Here is an 18,438-nt window from a genome sequence, read left to right as displayed (position 1 = left end):
TTTTTTTTTGAGATGGAGTCTTGCTCTGTCGCCCAGGCTGGAGTGCAATGGCACGATCTCAGCTCACTGCAACCTCCTTCTCCCAGGTTCAAGCGATTCTCCTGCCTCAGCCTCCAGAGTAGCTGAGACTACAGGTGGGCACCACCATGCCCGGCTAATTTTTGTATTTTTAGTAGAGACGGATTTCAACATGTTGGCCAGGCTGGTCTCCAACTCCTGACCTCACGTGATCCACCTGCCTCAGCCTCCCAAAGTGCTGGGATTACAGGCATGAGCCACTGTACCTGGCCAGTTCTCTTCATTCTACAGATGAAAAATACAGAACTCAGAGGGGCTAAGGAGGTCAGGGCCCAGCGCTCTCTTGGTAGAACAAAGTGCACTGGGATGAAGGGTTTGGAGTAGATTGAGGAAACTCACTGAAGGATCCTGAGTTGCTGATCATAGCTATAACCATACTCTCTACTGCTAGAAACCAAGAATTCCAGGGCCCTGATGGAGATCCCTAAGCTAGTGCCTTGCCAATGACCATCTCAGGTGCTGCTTCCCATTGTCCTTAGGGCCCGATAACATTGGGGTAGGCGCGCCTGGTTCAACCAAGGTGACCATATGTAGGTGTAAGTGATGGCAGTGGGGCCCTCCCAGCTGTGCATGTGACACAGTCACGGGCAGTACAAGGTCACAGTCAGGCTGGAGGGGAAGTTGTGTCTCTCACAGGGCCCTCCCTCCCCCGTAAGGTCCACTGGAGTTCCTGAAGGGTCCCAGTAAACCACCCAGGCTCTGAACAAATTGGGAAACTAAAATATTAGGTTGGAGCCCAAATCACACCTTTATTACCCATAAAGGCAAAGTCACAACATGCTGCTCATTGTGAGAGCTGAGCGCACCAGCTACGTGGACCCTAGACCCAGGCAAACTTCCCCACAATGGCAGCCCTGGTTCCGCACGGGCCTCCCCATGTGCCGGCTACCTCCCGCAAGGACAAAATCCAGGATTAGCCAGGCATGGTAACACGCACCTATAGCCCCAGCTACTCAGGAGGCTGAGGCAGGAGGATCGTGTGAGCCCAGGAGGCAGAGGTTGCAGTGAGCCAAGATCACACCACTGCACTCCAGTCTGGGTGACAGAGCCAGACCCTGTCTCAAAAAAGAAAGTAAGTCCAGGAGCTGCACAGCCAGTTTCTTCATTCCAAATTTAGCAATCAGATCAAAACAGAGGCAGAGGGAGGCCAGCAGTTAGAACAGTGGAGGTCCCTCTACTTGGAAGGAAACTTTAGCATTAATGAAGCAGAATGAAGGAAATGAACAGAAACGTGGACAGGGGTTTCCTGAAGCTTCTCTCCACCAGGTGCTATGCTACCCATTTCCACTTTCTTTCTTTTTTTTTTTTTTTCTGAGACAGAGTCTTGCTCTGTCACCCACGCTGGAGTGCAGCGGCGCAATCTCAGCTCACTGCAACCTCTGCCTCCCAGGTTCAAGCCATTCTTCTGCCTCAGCCTCCTGAGTAGCTGGGATTATAGGCGCCCGCCACCAAGCCTGGCTAATTTTTTGTATTTTTAGTAGAGACTGGGTTTCACCATGTTGGCCAGACTGGTCTCGAACTCGTGACCTCAAGTGATCCACCTCGGCCTCCCAAAGTTCTGGGATTACAGACGTGAGCCACCATGCCCAGCTGCCGTTTCTACTTTCTAGCCACAAAGATGCTGCATTTTGAAGTCTCCTGTAATTCACGTCCATTTTAGGACATGTGTGGTAACTCTTTCTATAATATAGATGCATGCAAAGCCCTAGGTTACTATCTGGGCATAGACGCTACCAATTATAAAAAATAGCTCCAAAACTATGTTCCCTGGCCCTGCTGGGGCCACATTTGTTTCCCAAGTCCCCCAACAGGCTTTAGCTGCATGGCAGTCACTGCCCCCTGGCCAGAGCATACCCCCCTCAGGTTTCTCAGTTTGCCGCTTGTCTTGCTGGTCTTCTGACAGTCATGCCCATCGCACTGTAGTCTGCAGTCATGGTGGCGATGCCTCTTTTGTGCATTTTAGCACTAACAAATTCAATGGTACACCTGTGGCAAAGATAAAGAGAGAAGGGGAGAGAAGAAGAAGACCAGTAGGACCTCAAAACTTAGTAAATAAAATTTAGTAATCACAGGTGTGGGCTGGGTGTGGTAGCTTATGCCTGTAATCCCAGAACTTTGGGAGGCCGAGGCGGGTGGATCACTTGAGGCCAGGAGTTCGAGACCAGCCTGGCTGACATGATGAAACCCCGTCTCTACTAAAAATACAAAAATTAGCCGGGTGTGATGGTGGGCGCCTGTAATCCCAGCTGCTCAGGAGGCTGAGGCAGGAGAATCGCCTGAACCTGTGAGGTGGAGGCTGCAGTGAGCCATGATCATACCACTGCACTCCAGTCTGGGTGACACAGCGAGACTCTGTCTCAAAAAAATAAACGAATCCCAGGTCTGAATCCAGAGTAGACACTCAACAAATGCTTCCTTTCAAAAATAACTCCACAACAAAGCAGGCTGGGCTGAGTCAAATATGGGATCCAAGAGATGAGTCTGAGCTGCAGAGATCTGGAAAAATATCATGGAAGAGGTATGAGATGAGTAGGCTCTTGAAAGGAGGATTGGAGTACAGAATTTTATAAGCAACGAAACAGGTGGAAGGAGAAACGAGGGACCAGGCACAGTGGCTCATGCCTAGAACCCCATTGGGAGGCGGAGGCAGGAGGATGGTTTGAGGCCAGGAGTTCGAGACCAGCCTCAGCAACATAGTGAGAGCCTGTCACTAGAGAAAAAAATAATAATAATAATAAAATAGATGAAGGAGAAGTGAGCATTCAGAATTGGCATGAAATTGCTTGTCTAAGATTGCCCAGCAGGGCCGGGCTCAGTGGTTCACGCCTTTAATCCCAGCACTTTGGGAGGCCAAGGCAGGCAGATCATCTAAAGTCAGGAGTTCGAGACCAGCCTGGCCAACATGGTGAAATTCTGCCTTTACTAAAAATGCAAAATTAGCCCGGTGTGGTGGCACATGCCGGTAATCCCAGCTACTCGGGAGGCTGAGAATCTCTTGAGCACAGGAATTCGAGACCAGCCTGAGCAAGATAATGAGACTCTGTCTCTACAAAAAATTTAACAATTAGGCTGGGCATGGTAGCTCACACCTGTAATCCCAGCACTTTGGGAGACTGAGGCGGGCGGATCATGAGGTCAGGAGATCGAGACCATCCTGGCTAACATGGTGAAACCCTGTCTCTACTAAAAAGATAAAAATTAGCCAGATGTGGTGGCACACACCTGTAATCCCAGCTACTCGGGAGGCTGAGGCAGGGGAATCACTTGAACTCCGGAGGCGGAGGTTGCACTGAGCTGAGATCGCACCATTGCACTCCAGCCTGGGCGACAGAGCAAGACTCCGTCCCCCCTGCCAAAAAAAAAAGACCACCCACCCATCAGGCCAAGGGCAGAGCAGAGATGCAGACTGAGTTTTTTCTCCAAGACTTTTGTTCTTTCACTAAATGCTTTGTACAGACCAATCTGCTGTTATACCCGACAGAGCTTCCCAATGCTGCATGTGTTATATCCCTAACCAAGAATGTAGTTTTTTACATTCTTTTCTCAGGGGTTAAACAGGAAACGTTGATTTTCTTTTCTCCTGCCCCACTGGAACCCTCAGGGAGTAACACTTGGTGTCAATTTTTGCCCCCTCAAAAAAAACCAAGCTTTATTTCCTCTTATCCTTTTACTTCAAGGGGATTAGGAATATCTCTGGCTAAAGGCAATTAAAAATATCTCAGACTAGGCCGGGCACAGCCTGTAATCCCAGCACTTGGGGAGGCCAAGGTGGGAGGATTGCTTGAGCCCAGGAGTTTGAGACCAGCCTGGGCAACATAGCGAGACCACGTCTCTACAAAAAATAGAAAAACTCAGCCGGGTGTGGTGATGCGTGCCTGCGATCCCAGCTACTCAGGAGGCTGAGGTGGGAGAATCACTGAACCCAGGAGGTTGAAGCTGCAGTGAGCCATGATCACGCCACTGCACTCCATCCCGGGCAAGAGAACAAGACCCTCCCGCGAAAAAACATATCTCAGGCTGACCATTTACCCAGGATTGATGACAAGATTGCCAGAATAACACACCACAGGACACGGCTCTCCCCTGGAAGAACAGGTCCACCCAGTAGGAACTCAGATTCCGAACCCTTGTAGCCACGGCATTCCGTGAGTCTTGTGTGACTTCCCTAAAAAACCGCAACTGCTCCTGGAAGCTCATCTTTCTAGGCCAGAAGACAGTATTCCTTAGACACAGGGAGGCAAATCTAGGCTAAGAAGGATAATGCCTCACATCTGTGGAGCACAAGGCATGTGCCAGGCACTGAGCCAAAAAGTTTTTTGTTTGTTTGTTTCTTTTCTGATTGTGGTTTTGGTTTTGGTTTTCGTTTTTTGAGAAAGGGTCTCGCTCTGTCGCCCAGGCCAGCGTGCGGTGGCAAAATCTCAGCTTACCACAGCCTTGAACTCCCAGGCTCAATCAGTCCTTCCATCTGAGCCTCAGGAGTAGCTGGGGCTGCAGGTACACGCCACCATACCTGGCTAATTTTTTGTATTTTTTTGTAGAGATGGGGTTTTGCTCTTTTGCCCAGGCTGGTCTCTTAACTCCTGAGCTCAAGCAATCTCCCATCTCGGCCTCCCAAAGCCCTGGGATTACAGGTGTGAGTCTCTGCACCCAGCCTGAGCAGACAGTTTTATAGATGTATCATCTTATCAGTCCCTCCATCAGCACCCAAGTGCAGTGCTGCTGGCCCCATTTTACAGGCAAAGTCTGCACGTAGGGGCCAAGCTCATGAGCATGGAAACCTAGGCCCCACGCCTAACGGTGTCCCCTCCCCAGCCTTAGGGCTTATCACAGCACACAAACAGCAGCTGGATGGTGACCCCTTTTTGAGTGTCTACTTTGGGTCGTACATCATACATTTAATACCTTATTTAATCATGCCTGTAATCCCAGCACTTTGGGAAGCCGAGGGGGTTGGATCACCTGAGGTCAGGAGTTCGAGACCAGCCTGGCCAACATGGTGAAACACCGTCTCTACTAAAAATACAAAAACTTACAAAAAATTAGCCAGGCGCCATGGCACATACGTGCAATCCCAGCTATTCGGGAGGCTGAGGCAGGAGAATCATTTGAACCCAAGAGGCGGAGGTTGCAGTGAGCTGAGATCACACCGCTGCACTCCAGCCTGGGCGACAGAGTGAGACTCCGTCTCAAAACAACAAAACAAAAAAAAACCTGAAGTTTTCTTATTTCTCACAGAATGCTATGGCTGTGAGGTTAAATAACTTCTCCAAGTTGCACAGCTAGTAAGCACCAAAGCCAGATGTCCAACCCCGATGTGCCTGCTTCCAAAAAGCCTGCACTCTGGCGTGGGGTCTGGCTGGAACCAAACCTTCACTACCCATACAGCCTCCCGCCTCCCCAGTCAGAGTGGGTGGAGTGGAGAGTTTCACCCCAACTAGCAGTCTCACTGCCAGGGAGCTTGAAAGCCATAGCGCCCAGGAACCTGTTCACAGAAGCCCCCGTTTCCCGGGCTCCCAAGGTAGCCCCAGGAAAGGGGGAAAGACTTACACACCATGGAACTTCTGGGGGGCTTCTCAGAACCCTTCCCTTCTGAACCAGAGCTCACAAATCTTTCAGGGCAAGGTTCAGAGCTCACTGCACACAGGAACCAAATAACTCCGTAGCAGATTCACACCCCCCCCTACACCCCGCCAGAGTTCAATACCCTGGGCTAAGCTACAGTAGGATCTTCCCCAGGGGAGTCCCCACAGTCAGCACAGGACCCAGTGCAGAGTAGGAGCCCAGAAAACCTTTTTTTTTTTTTTTTGCCTTGAGTCAGGATCTTGCTCTGTTGCCCAGGCTGGAATGCAGTGGCACAGTCTCAGCTCAGTGTAACCTCCGCCTCCCACATTCAAGAGATTCTCCTGCCTCAGCCTCCTGAGTTGCTGGGATTACAGGTGCCTGCCACCACGCCTGGCTAATTTTTGTATTTTTAGTAGAGACAAGGTTCCACCGTGTTGGCCAGGCTGGTTTCGAACGCCGGGCCTCAAGCCATCGGCCCGCCTCAGCCTCCCAAAGTGCTGGGATTGCAGGCATGAGCCAACACACCCAGCCTCAGTAAGCCTTATTGGCCGGGCTTGGTGGCTTATACCTGTAATATCAACACTTTGGGAGGCCAAGGCAGGAGGATCACTTCAGCCCAGGAGGTCAAGTTTGCAGTAAACTATGATTGTGCCCCTGTACTCCAGCCTAAGCAACATCATGAGATCCTGTCTCTACAATATTTTAAAAATTTAGCCGAGCATGGTGACATACACCTGTGGTCCTGGCTACTCAGGAGGCTGAGGCAGGAGGATCACCTGAGCCTGGGAGGCGGAGGCTGCAGGGAGCTATGATCACACCACTGTATTTCAGCCTGAGTGACAAAGCAAGACACTGCCTCTGAGTAAAATAAGGAAAGGGAAAAAAAAAAAAAAAAGGAAAAATACAGAATTTGGTGGAATTCCACCCTACCCTGGACCACAAGTCCCCAACCTGACCTTCTGTGGCTCAGAGATTAAAATTTTCACTTTGACGGCTGTCCATTAATTGATCCTCTCCCCTGAAGTCCTGATGGATGCAGTGGTCATCAGGCAGTTTCACTGATGAACTCACCCAGCCTTCATTACTGCACACCAGTGGCACCAGTGCAAGGCCTGGGTGTACAAAGAATAAATGGGACCTTGTCTTTCTCAGTCTAGTTGGAGCGGGATAGGATGGGATGTAGGAAACGTGTCACTCGATAAGAACCCTGGCCGGAAGTGGTGGCTCATGCCTGTAATCCCAGCACTTGGGGAGGCCCAGGCAGGAAGATTGCTTGAGCCCAGGAGCTCAAGACCACCCTGGGCAACATGGAGAGACTCTATCTCTTTAAAAAAATTAAAAAATTAACAAGCATAGTGACACACTTGCACTCCTAGCTACTCAGGAGGCTGAGATGGGAGGATCACTCAAGCCCAGTAGTTGGAGGCTGCAGTGAGCTGTGATGGCACCACTGCAGTCCAGTCTGGTGACAGAGCAAGGCCTTGTTTCCAAAAGGTTTTTGGAAAATAAAATAAGTGGCCGGACACAGTGGCTCACACCTGTAATCCCAGCACTTTTGGAGGCCGAGACAGATGGATCACCTGAGGTCAGGAGTTTGAGACCAGCCTGGCCAACATGGTAAAACCCCATCTCTACAAAAAATGCAAAAATTAGCTGGATGTGGTGGCGGGTGCCTGTAATCCCAGGTACTCTGGAGGCTGAGGCAGGAGAATCGCTTGAACCGGGGAGGCAGAGGTTGCAGTGAGCGGAGATTGAGCCACTGCACTCCACCTGGGTGGCAATAGTGAAACTGTCTCAAAAAATTAAAATTAAAACAAGCGCCTGTGGCACTTTGTTGCAGTGGAGAAGAAGGGAGTGGTGTCCCAGCCCTGGGATACTGGGATGGCTCCTGGCCAGGCCCTGAGGGGTAGGCGGTGACTCTGGAGAGGGGGTGCCCCATGGCCCGAGGGTCGCTGGAGGGGCACGGGGGGGCCTCCAGGCTGGATGGAGCAGGAGCCCCAGAGAGAGAGGTCTGGCCAGGGTGGCACCAGGGGCCCTGTCCCCAGCAGCACTCCCCTCACGTCCGCGCCTCTTGTTGTCTTGTAGGTCTCGGATTCGCAGAGAACTGTTCATTGAGGAAATTCAGGCCGGGAGCCAAGGCCAGGCGGGCGCCAGCGACTCACCGTCGGCCCGCAGCGGCCGGGCGGCGCCCAGCTCAGAGGGCGACAGCTGCGACGGCGTGGAGGCCACCGAGGGCCCAGGCAGCGCCGACACCGAGGAGCCCAAGTCTCAGGGAGAGGCCGAGCGGGAGGAGGCGCCGCGGCCGGCGGAGCAGACGGAGCCGCCGCCCTCGGGGACCCCGGGCCCGGACGACGCCCGCGACGACGACCATGAGGGAGGCCCCGCGGAAGGCCCGGGGCCCCTGTCCAGCCCCGCCACCGCCACCGCCACCGCCACCGCCGCGCCCGCGGCCCCCGAGGACGCCGCTACCTCAGCCGCCGCCGCGCCAGGGGAGGGCCCCGCAGCCCGGAGCTCCGCGCCGCCGCCCAGCAGCAGCAGCAGCAGCAGCAGCAGCGCCCCCCGCAGGCCCAGCTCGCTGCAGAGCCTCTTCGGCCTCCCGGAGGCCGCGGGCGCCCGGGACTCGCGCGACAACCCCCTGCGCAAGAAGAAGGCCGCGAACTTGAACAGCATCATCCACCGCCTGGAGAAGGCCGCCAGCCGGGAGGAACCTATCGAATGGGAGTTCTGAGGGGCCGCGGCCCCGGGGCGGGCAGCCAGGCTGGGCTGCAAGGGCCTGGACGGGGTTGGACGGGGCAGGAGCTGCAGACACCGTGGCCTGGGCTTGGCCCGCGGCCTGCACCGACCCCAGGCCGGACCTGAGCCCGCAGCCCAGACCCACTCCACGGTCCGGGGCCTGCACCGACCCGAGGCCCAGATCCAAGCCTGTGGCCCAGACCCACTCTGCGGCCCACACCGACCCTGAGGTCCCGGGCCGACCCTGCGGCCTCCACCAACCCTGCGGCCCAGACCCAGTCCGCGGCCTGGACCACTTCGCGCACTTACCGCCCTGCGGGCCACAGGGCAAAATCGCCATAGGCCAAGGTGCATATAGAAAACAAAGGAGCATTAAGCCCAATCTATGTCGAGTTTTCAAGGAAGAAAACGGAAATGTGTGGTCGAGCTTTTTTGTACCCTGAAGTGTTTTTTTTATTGCCCTAAGTGATTTCCACAGGTTCTGGAATAACTCTTACAGCTTTGCCTTGTGTCCTCCTGTTCCGTGTGGGCTTTAAAAGAAAAAAAATCAAACCCACATATTAAAAGGGGGCTTTTTATCTGCCATCTAATGGCTTCAGAGCGATAATACACTATTATCTTCTTAAACCAGGAAAAAAAAAGGGGGGGGATTTTTCAGAAAAATTAAAAAAGAAAGTTTTTGTAGCTGTTCAGTTGCCACTAAGAGATTGCACAGTCAAAACGACTCTAAACACACTAGTTTGGATTCCTAAATATTTTCAAGAAAAGAATCTTCTCGTTTGAAACTTTGAATTAAAATAAAACACATTTACTCCACATATTTTTTAACAAAAAGAAAACGTCACATCAGGAAACTCTGATTTTGTGGTAGCTGACATAGTGTTTTCTTGTACGTGAATAGAATCCTGACATGTAGTGCACATCGATGTATAGCTTTAACTGACCCTGGGTTTTGCAGACCAGGGTTTGTTTAATACACTCCATTCTAGGCCAAATCAGGACAGAAAAAAAAAAAAAAAAAAGAAAAAAAAGAAAAGATCCGAATCTAGGTATTTTATAATCTGCTTTTTAACCTCTAACCGCAGAGCACGCTGATCAGACCTCATATCTTGGAGGTTTAGGAGACAAGTTAGAAGAACTGTAGCATGTACCTGTCAATTTTGTTTAATTTATGGTGTCTCAGTCTGTCTGTGCGTCTGCACGTGTGCAAGCATTGAAAGAAAGGAGAGAGTAGTCCGGGCGAGCACAGCAGGCAGTTCCGGGGCCAGATAGGCCCGTCCCCAAGTAGATAGCAGTCTACGGATCTCTCTCTGGCACAGAAGGCACCTCACCTCACACCACTCTCCTGGGCACCTGATGAACTGAGCCCTCCCAGGGGAAGACACTCCCCAGGCCTGGGCAGGGCTTGCACACGCACTCTCTCTCTCTTTCCCTTTTTCTTCCCACCACAAGCACTGATGACCCTGTTGAACTCGTGGGAAACTTCCTTCTCTGCAGGAGAGAGAACGTGGCATTCTGGGCTCCCCACTCCCATCCCTGTAGAAATGGCCCAAACTCACACCAAAACGTGGATGCTCTTCAACTTCCAAACCTACCATTTGCCCTTCGTTCATTTCGCCTCTTAGAAAGTTCTTTTATGCACAGTTTTAGGGCAGTCTAAGTACAAACTGAAAGTCTAACTTGTCTCTGATTCCTCCCTTGTCTATGTGTATATGCGTGAGAATAGAGGCGGGTGAGAGTGTGCGTGCGTGTGCGTGTGTGCAATTTTATACGTCTGTGTATTTTCTTAAGTACCTGTGCACACGTAGAGTGCATTACTGCCACCTTTTTCAATAAGCTGTTTTATCAGTTACGGCTTCTACAAGTTTGCTAATTTAGACTCCTTTATTGCCATATCTTTAAACTAACAATAGATGATTTCGGTATATATATATATTTTTTTTTGCTTATTTATAGGTGCTGTATTTTATTATCTGATTGTTAGGAAGGGATGAAAGGGGCAAATATTCTTTAGAGGGATAGACTGCCGGCAGTATTGGGTATAATTTACAAGATGTAGTTGTCATACTGTATATTACTGATTGAAAACTTTTTGACCGTATTGTGTATCATTGAAACCTTTGTCTTAGGTCAACATCTTTGGATGACATTTTAATGGTGCATTCATTATTTCTTAAGTTTAATTAATATTACTTTTTTTTTTATTTGGGGGGTGGGAGGGAGTTATAATTTTAAAGGTATGCTCTGGCTGTTCCACCTCCGTGTGCTTGTTAATTAACTTGTAGGACTTTGACTGTAAGATGTGAAACCACGTTTCTTGCATGATGTTTTAGAGATTATTTCATTTACAGTCTTTTAACCTGCAACTGCAGCACTTAGTTCACGTTTTCACAAATTTTGAGAGTCACTACACTAAAGACAATGCCTTTTCATGAATAAGAAGTTTTCAGAAGGCTCTAGGGGGCTGGGAGGCAGGCCGTTTGTTTGTCTTTTGATGGGGGTATCATTTCTGAACTTGAAATCTGGTTCAGGGAGAAGAGAATTCAAAATCAGAGGAGCTTAAGGGGACACGGGTCAACATCTGGCTCGATTCAGGTGCATTGAGAAGAGTGAGTTCACATCAGTGACCCTTAGGACAGTGAGTGGCAGAGCCCTGACGACTGTGGTGTCCTCTCCACAAAACCCTCAAGGGACTTTTGTTATCATGTGTGATGAATCTCTAAATATCATCTAATTTTCATAAGAATGAAAAGCAAGAAGTTAACATGAAATAGTAGGCTAGGGTTTAGTTTTAAGGCATGACTGTTATTTACAAAGGTGTTAAATCTGAGGAAATGGACAAACACAGATTTGTCCATTCTAGTGGCCAAACAGTAACAGTCTAAAACGCAGTCATTTTGGCCCTCCCAAGCAATTTAGTCATATGTGGTGTTTTCTCTTTTTGGTTTTTATTTTTTACATTTTTAACTAGGTTACTGTTGGTTCCTATTCTGTCTTTTTTGCCAGACCTACATCTGGGTACCGGATACAATCAGTTGGTTAAATTTTGCTTGCAGTTCTGTGTATTCTTTTTCCTCTCTTATTTATTTTTTTTAAAAATGGAGATCCCAACCTTACGATCTTTGATGTTAAGCTAGCACTGTCTGTAATACTTCTAAGAGCTGCCACTAAAATAATACAGCAATCCGTGGCCGGGGGGAGCACCCCCTCCTGGTTGGGCCCCTCAGTTGGAGTCTAAGGGTTAATCTCTCATCTTGCTAAGCAGTATTCAAGTGCCTTGAACAGTGTCCCCTCGGCGTGGCTCCCCTTCAGCACGCTGATGTTCCAAGCAGTGGCCCCTGCAGGCAGCCGACCCCCTTCCTCTTCACGCCCTATGAGTTTAAGAAGCTGATTTGTACCTCTCCCCTGGGGGAAACGGTTCCATATAAAACACTAACACTTAATTACAAGCTCCATTATGCCATTTTAAATGGCTTCTTTTTGTTAATTGGAGGCAGTGTTCATAACTTAAGGCTTTTGCCATTAACTTAGCTGGCTAAGCAGAGGCTCGGCATAAAATCAGTGTTTGCATTTAGCCTCTTGACCCGGGGTTCCTGCCCAAGCTCCCTTGTGATAGCCGAGATGGCAGGTGTATGGGTTCTGCCCTAGACCTGTGCCCAACTCATTTCCATCCCAGAGGAGTCTTCTGTTCTCCTCCCCAGTCCCCGAGCTCCCAGGTAACCTCCTCTTGAACTTGTGTATCAGTGAAGACATCTGTGGTTTCTGCTCACCAGACCTCTCTTTAGAAAGGGTTATCAGAGCCATGGAGCTTAGCTCAACTGGATTCTTCCAGACGATCTTAGGAGTCATCTTGGCATGAGGCAGCTTCTAAGCATCTCCTGGGACAGGATCGGGGCAGACAGCCCAGGGATGCGTGCGTGGGGGAACGCTCTGAGAAATGCCAGGATCGTGGTTCACAGGGACTCACCATCAAACCCTGCTACTTTGTGCAAGTAATTGAGGCAAAAGATACCAGTCGACGGCCTCCCTGGGGTAGATCCCTTGTACCTCCAAAGTACAAATACCTCCCGGCTCAGTTTCCTTTCTGTCGCCATCTTTGTTTTCTTCCCATTGAAAAACCATTCTGTCTGATGTGGACGTTCAGGTCTGCTGGTTGGCAGTCCGGGCCCAGAGTGCAGCAGAGCTCTGGGTTAAATATTCCTTTCTGGCCACCGCCCAAGCCCAGGTGGCCAGCTCTCATACCCCATCTCCCTCCTTGGCCAGGGCCAGCATCAGGCGTGCAGCTCACGACCAGTTTACACAGGTTGTAAAGAGATCGCTGTGGGCCTCGGCTGACTACTTTAAGATCGTGCCACAGCCAGGCCCTAAAAAGAGAGGAGAACAGGAGTCCCCAGGTGAGCTCCCTCACGGGCAGGTGCCTTCCCGACTAAGGTTGGACTGGATGACTTTGTTCCTCCTGCACGCATGTCCTTTGATACAAGGTAGATCAATGAACTCTGTTGACATTCTATGCAATGTTTTTCATTCCTCTGATTTTAGCAAAGCAAATCTTACTGAAAAATAGCAGAGTCTGGGGAATAGACGCATGTCCTTCTGGGAGTCACACAAAGAAAAGCAGAGAGATTTTGAACTGAGGGGCGACAGCCTTTGCCTTAAATGCACTATGACAGGCGCATCTTGGCAGACCAGTGAAAACAAAAGTCCATAGACCTTACTCATCCCAAGGCCGACAAGCCAGCTGTACAGGGGGAGATGTAGCGATACGGGGCATGTGCGGTGGGCGTGCTGGGCTGTTCGCTGTGGTACTTTAGGCTGGAGGTTTGGCTCCAGTGCTGCCGGTCGGGGGGCCCTGTCCCTCCCCGGATGTCCTCCCTCTTCTTCACACTCCTCATTGTCCCTTCTACCTCACTAACCTGTGTTCTCCATCTGATGTCACCCAGAACCACAGCCCGCAGAACTATGAGGCACGTGGGCTAGAGGGGGCGGGAAAGCTGCCGGCGCAGCAGACACGAGCATCCCTCTGCCTGGTGGGCTGGCGTTGTGTGTCTCTCCTTTTGTGAGCACAACACGGACAGACAGCTGTGCTCTGCAAGGCACATGGATTTTTCTCTTGACTTCCACCTGTTCTCAAAGCTCCAGCAGCTGTTTCTTTTGCAGGCAGGGCGTGGTCTCGGGCCTCCAAGGGTCTTTGCCTATCCTTTCTGTCCAGTCCTGTTCAGCTGTTAAGATCCATGATGGCCATTATCCTTGCCCCGGGCTGCCCCAGAGTGGCCACATGAGGACACTTCCCAAGATTCCCAGCTGGCTTTGGGGAACGCTGTAGCTCTTGGGTGTCTGTTGTCTCTGGCATGGTTTCAGCGTCACTGCGAACGCTCCTTTGCAAACATCAAACTTCTCAAAGACAGAAAAGGATAGATGGCTTCCTCCAGTCTACACGCCCCGTCCACACTTGCATCACCCTCTTATCCCAAAAGAATATGCCAGTTCCCATCCAGCACCGAAGAAAACCAGCTCCTGGGGCTGCTGGTTGGAGGTGGGTCTGTCCACTGTGGGGGTCACAGTGTTCCCCTGCTGGAGAGAGTTTGCAAGTAAGAACCCAAGTGTGGGGACAGCATCCTATGATTGGGCATTGACCAGCCAAAGCTCACATTTAGAAATCCCTCAGTGCTTCTGTGGTTTCACCTGGGCATCGATGACATTAGGGAAGCCTTTGTGACCACAAGGGCAGGGCTTATGGCCTGAGTGGCAAGGTGGTGACCTGGGGCCAGTGTGACATGGTTGGATCTCAGCATGTACTAAATGTCAGTCTGGCCAGCACACTCGAACGCTAAGAGAATGGTCCAATTTGATGATCTTATGTCTATTTCCATCAGGTTTTGACTTTCTGTAGATGAAAACTACCAGGGAAAAGGGGAAGCAGGTACCCAGTAAAGTTTAGAAAGATCCAGTCTGTGAAACCCTTAGAGATGGGCTGAAAGTTAAGTCCACAACCCTTGGGCTTAATCAGGACAGAAGAGGAGGGGGCGTAGGGGGCAGAACGTAAAAGGAGCTCCAGCCCTGCTCCCGGCCCCCCAGCCCAGTCTTCCCAATTCCAGAGGCCTCGGCGGCCTGTGCTCCTCACCACCCTGGTCAGGGGAGTAGAAGGAAATGCAATTTTTGCCTGTCTGCCAAACACTTCCCCCTCCTGCCCAGGCCTCTCCCACCACCACCTCTCCTCCAAAGATAACCGTGTCCATGCCGTCCGTGGCATCATGTCGAGTTTTCATTTTTGGATGAAGTGACATTTAGCTTTAACAAGACATTTCCAAAGCGCCTAGTCTCCTCCAAAATGCTAACTTTAAAAGTTGGGCATTGTAGGCGAAAAATCCCGGAAAAAAAAAAAAAAAAAAAAAAAAAAAAAAAAAAAGGCTGGCGAGAGAAAGACATTCGGCTATGCATAAATGTGCACTTCCCCCATCCCCCTGTTCTTAAACTCTTAAGATGCCCTTGAGTTGCTTTTCATGAATCCCTTTAGTTTACCCAGTAATGTTAAGAAAGCATTAGTCTGCGTTACTGTAATTTCTGTAGTGTTTAGGCTTTAATTTCTTCCACAAAATATGCTATATGCTATGTATCAAACTTTCTGTAATCAGAAAGAAAAGGTGCCTTATATCCCAATGTCACGGCTACATCCCTATGGAAATTAATCAGAAGCACAGTGTGTACGGAAGCATTGGGACTTCTGCTGGTGAAACGAGACACCATTCAGCAAGACACATTGAAGTGGCACGGAGCTGCTTTTGTTTTATAATTCCTTTTTCCCCCCTTTTGCTTCTTTTTTATTTTTTTTTTTTTGTAGTTTGCTTTAAACAAAAAGCACTTAAATAGATGACTATGTGTAAAAGCTCTGTGCAATTGAAATCATTTTTCTTCATTTTTAAAAAATAACGTATTGCACACCAAATGAACTCAAAGTAAGCTTTAGACCAGGACGATTCAGGTTATGAATGAGTTTGTTCACTGTAGTTCCGTTTGTTCATGAACCGAAGGGAAAACAGGCCTCCCCCATTCCCTCCAGTCTCCCAGCCTGCCTCTTGGTGACCACTGAGCTGGGCGTGCAGGGCCCGCGGGCTCTGGCCGGAGCCGCTGGCCTGACGAGGCAGGATGGGGAGTGTCGGTGATTCAGAAGCTGAGAGCCTTCCCCAGTGTCTGAGGCCACAGCCATCCCTTCCAGCACTTAACCTTGTCTTGTTGAAATGGACTGACTGCTACTGACCTGCCGGCGTGCGTGAGGGTGATTATAAAAGGATGTTTCCTTGAGAAAAAAAAAAAAAAATTATTTCTATCCTCTTCTATTTATTATTAGGTTAATCATTTAAGTACTTATCAGGAGTGTATTGTTATTTTGTGTTTTGTTGTCATAAATGCTTTTTGCTGTCACTCTAGTGGTTACTATCCTCTGCCTTCCTCTCCTCCCCCATTCCCCCAGAGAACCAAGGCGTCTGGGGGATTAACTGGGGGGCAGATGGGTTTCCCCAGCAAAATCAAACACCTGTCTCCAGAGTAGCCACTCAAAAACTGGTGGTCTCTATGTGTCTAACTTTTTAAACGAGAGAGTATATGAACAAAAAAAATCATCTACCAACGAGTGAGGGAGTGCTGAGTTGAAGAACGCTCGCTTGAGGAGCTTCAGAGGAATCTTAGCAAAGCCAAGTTCAGTTCCCCAAAGCCTCCTAGAGCCTCTGGTAAGACTTCTGGGTTCATGAAGTTTCGGCGAACCCCGGTCAGAGAGGGCGCGGTGGCCTGGCCAAGACTTTACTTCCAAGCGAGAGGGTGATTTCTTGCAAGGCCCGCACGGGTTGATATGTTTTGGTTGGTTTTTTGTTGTTACTGTTTTTCTTGCGTACAAAGTTGGTCAAAACCATCTTTCAAAGCAACAGTGTTTTGTAGTACCAGGCTGTGGCTTGAGGGCTCACCTAGGAGAGCATAGGCAGAGGGCCCCTTTTCTATAGGTGGTTCAATGTGGAGGAAGGTTGGGTGTGGAGATTGCTTGCTGTGGCCCCAAGCTCAGCCAGCAGGACACCAGTTGCTTGCCAATCGGGTATGAAGGTGAGATGCCCTGCCTCGATCCCATGGGCCCAGCAGAAGGAATCTTACCCCAGGCCAAGGCAAGGGTCCTGCCCACCCCAAGGTAGGCTGGGAACAGTATCTCTTTCCATACCATCACCTCCCCTTCTCCAAGATCGCCGGGGGTCCTGATTTTGTTCTCTCTTTGAAAGAAACCCTCCACCGAAACAATGGTCCCCATCTCCCCAAAATACTTTTTTTTTTTCATTTTTCTCTCATCAGTCTATGCATTTCTCTCTCTCAAACCATCTTCTGCCTCTTCCCTTGAGAAAACGGGCATCTCACGTCCCCCATCTGAGACCTCTTGGAAAAAAAAAAAAAAATCCCGTGCATTCTGGAGATGTGAGAATTCACCCAAAATTCTTAAAGCATTGGAGAACAGCTTGTTATAAAATAAAAGTGGGGGAAAAAAGAAGGTGGTTTTCCCCACATCCCTTTCCATTGAATAAGAGACCTAGTTCTTTGCGTTTGTGCAATAATAACTGTTTGCTGCTTGCCTTGAGAGCGGGTAGCACCACGCTCCTGTCCAGACTACTAACAGCACAAGACGCACTCGCAGGGTGGCGGAATCTTCCGGAAAACTCTTTATAAGCTCAGCAACCCCCAACCCACCCCCGCTCCAGTGTTTTGTCACGTCTTACATTTTAGCAGTATTTTATATTTTCTGTAACGCACCAAGTCTTAGATCTTTCTAGAGCTTGTTTGTTAATCCTCACAATCACAGATTTTTTTTTCTCCAATCCTCACAAAGACCCAATTGACCAAAAAAGAAAAAAGAAAAAAAAAAAAAGTCTTTTTTTTTTTTTTTTTTTGTACAAATCGCTTTGAGATGCCTCTGGTGTGTTGCTGTGTGACATCTCTCTGATAACATTTTATTTCTTGCTATTTGTTTTTCTACATTAAGAGTCAAAGTTGACCTGGCTGGCGTGGGGGTGGGGGAGGCACCCGTCGGCCCCTTGGTGTTGTCCCTCTGTCTTTGGTTAGCCATACGATGTTTGTTCTCAGCACTGTACAACGGTCCCTATATAATACGGAGAAGCAATATCACTGTATGAGACTCACACCATGTATTATTATTCACTAGCACCCTAGGTGTGATAATTGAAGTAAATATCTTTTATACAAACACAAGAATGTCTGGGTTGTTTTTATTTAAAGTGTTCTGGCCTGAGGACGAGCAGCAAACACTGTCATTCAGGGTCCAAATGGCACCTCGAGAATCGCCGTTCCCGAGGTTGTCCTCCTTGCACCTGTCCGCACGTCCTCGGGCGTGTGGCTTCCGGGCACACAGAAAACCGCGTGGCTCTAGGAGGCATGGGGATTTCGGGCACCGCTCTTTCAGTCTGCATCCAGCTCACAGGAAGGGCTCCGCCGGGGCCTGCGTTCCTACTTGCTGTTGTCACCAGCACTGTTTGCCTAGCCTTGAACCCAGCCCTTACCCTCCCTGGCATCCGCTTCCTTGTCTGTAAAATGGAGACACCATTGCCTGTCATATAGGCTTGCTGTGGGGAACCAGGAATGGTGGCCAATGCTGGTGTGGCACCGGGTTGGTGGTGGCAGCCCCAATCGATGGCACTTGGGTGACCAGGACTACGGCCAGGCTGCTCTGCCTGGTGGCCCGCAGCTGGTCAGTGGCGTGACCTCAACCTTCTGTGTGGGGCTCTCACTGTGCCCCTGACTCCTGATGTAACAGAAAGACAAGTGAAGAGCGCCAGTTAATGCTTGCGAGTGGGCCGGAAGAGGGGATTGGGACAGTGGCTTGCGGGTCTCTGGAATGCTGGGGCGGCTGAGCAGGGTCTCTTTCCAGATGGCGCTCAGGCTGGACGTGGGGGAATGGCTCTGCCGAGGTGGCTGCTAGGCTTCTCCGCGCAGTTGTGACTCAGAGGCTGTTGCTCGTCTTGAGACCTACCGGGTTGGAACAGAGCCGTCTGCCAGTCTGTGTGTCTAGTGGAAGTGGCG

At 50.0% G+C, this 18,438-nt stretch overlaps 1 protein-coding gene across 8 annotated transcripts in view; it reads left to right on the top strand.

Moving 5' to 3' along the window:
- The window catches only part of CUX1 (cut like homeobox 1), a 472,214-nt gene that overhangs the window by 427,122 nt on the left and 26,654 nt on the right, over positions 1-18,438 (top strand). The window contains exon 24 of one of the 8 annotated variants that reach the window (XM_025381003.1): positions 7,726-11,428. The exons of 5 other annotated variants lie outside the window; for them this stretch is intronic. In XM_025381003.1, coding sequence (XP_025236788.1) covers positions 7,726-8,368 — 643 coding nt within the window. In that variant the 3' untranslated portion in view covers positions 8,369-11,428. Of the gene's footprint in view, positions 1-7,725; positions 11,429-18,438 lie in introns of those variants that run through there. 2 more of the 8 variants (XM_025381004.1, XM_025381005.1) reach the window with 2 other exon arrangements.

The sequence above is a fragment of the Theropithecus gelada genome, chromosome 3 (genome assembly GCF_003255815.1).
Source record: "Theropithecus gelada isolate Dixy chromosome 3, Tgel_1.0, whole genome shotgun sequence".
Lineage (NCBI taxonomy): Eukaryota > Metazoa > Chordata > Mammalia > Primates > Cercopithecidae > Theropithecus > Theropithecus gelada.
This window is presented reverse-complemented; position numbering and strand designations above follow the sequence as displayed.